The following is a 531-nucleotide window of genomic DNA, read 5'->3' as shown; positions in this document are numbered from 1 at the left end:
GGTGCCGCAGGAGGAAGGGCAGCAGCATGAGCATTCCCCCATCGTGGACAATCCACCAGACGTCAATATGGCCCTCTGAGAACCGCTCCTGGTTGCCCGGGAACATGGCGACATTCTTGGCCACCAGCAAGGCCAGGTGCCCGGCCGTGGTCTCTCGCACCAGCTCTGGGAGCAGAAGGGCCACATCAGCTCAGGCAGCTCGCAAGAGCCCCAGCCCAGCAACCCCCGCCCTCCGCGGTGCCTACCGATGAAGTTCCTCCAGGTCTGGTGGTCTTCCTTCTGGCGCCAGCTGCGGGGCCAGCCCACCAGCACCGTGTTGTGCTGCAGCCCCCCCAGCCCGCTGGACTGGATGAGGTGGGACATGCCATCCCGCAGGTTGGAGGAGATCACCACCTGGCAAAAGCCCTTCACCTTCTCCGCTTCCATCAGGCGGCGGATGGACTGGAGCAGGAGAGGGACATCAGTGACTGCAGGGCCCGGGGATGGGTGCCCACCGCTGGCATGGCAGCCACCCACCCCAGCAGCAGTGTG

At 65.5% G+C, this 531-nt stretch overlaps 1 protein-coding gene across 1 annotated transcript in view; it reads right to left on the bottom strand.

Moving 5' to 3' along the window:
- Window positions 1-441, bottom strand: part of LOC104278669 (solute carrier family 12 member 5-like) — a gene marked incomplete at both ends in the record, with an annotated part of 984 nt that extends 543 nt beyond the window's left edge. Inside the window, 2 exons of the mRNA XM_009875706.1 lie at window positions 2-165; window positions 246-441. Of these exons, the coding sequence (XP_009874008.1) occupies window positions 2-165; window positions 246-441 (360 nt within the window). The remainder of the gene's footprint in view (window position 1; window positions 166-245) is intronic.
- Between the last annotated feature and the right edge of the window lie 90 nt (window positions 442-531).

This window comes from Apaloderma vittatum, unplaced genomic scaffold (genome assembly GCF_000703405.1).
Source record: "Apaloderma vittatum isolate BGI_N311 unplaced genomic scaffold, ASM70340v1 scaffold32078, whole genome shotgun sequence".
NCBI lineage: Eukaryota > Metazoa > Chordata > Aves > Trogoniformes > Trogonidae > Apaloderma > Apaloderma vittatum.
This window is presented reverse-complemented; position numbering and strand designations above follow the sequence as displayed.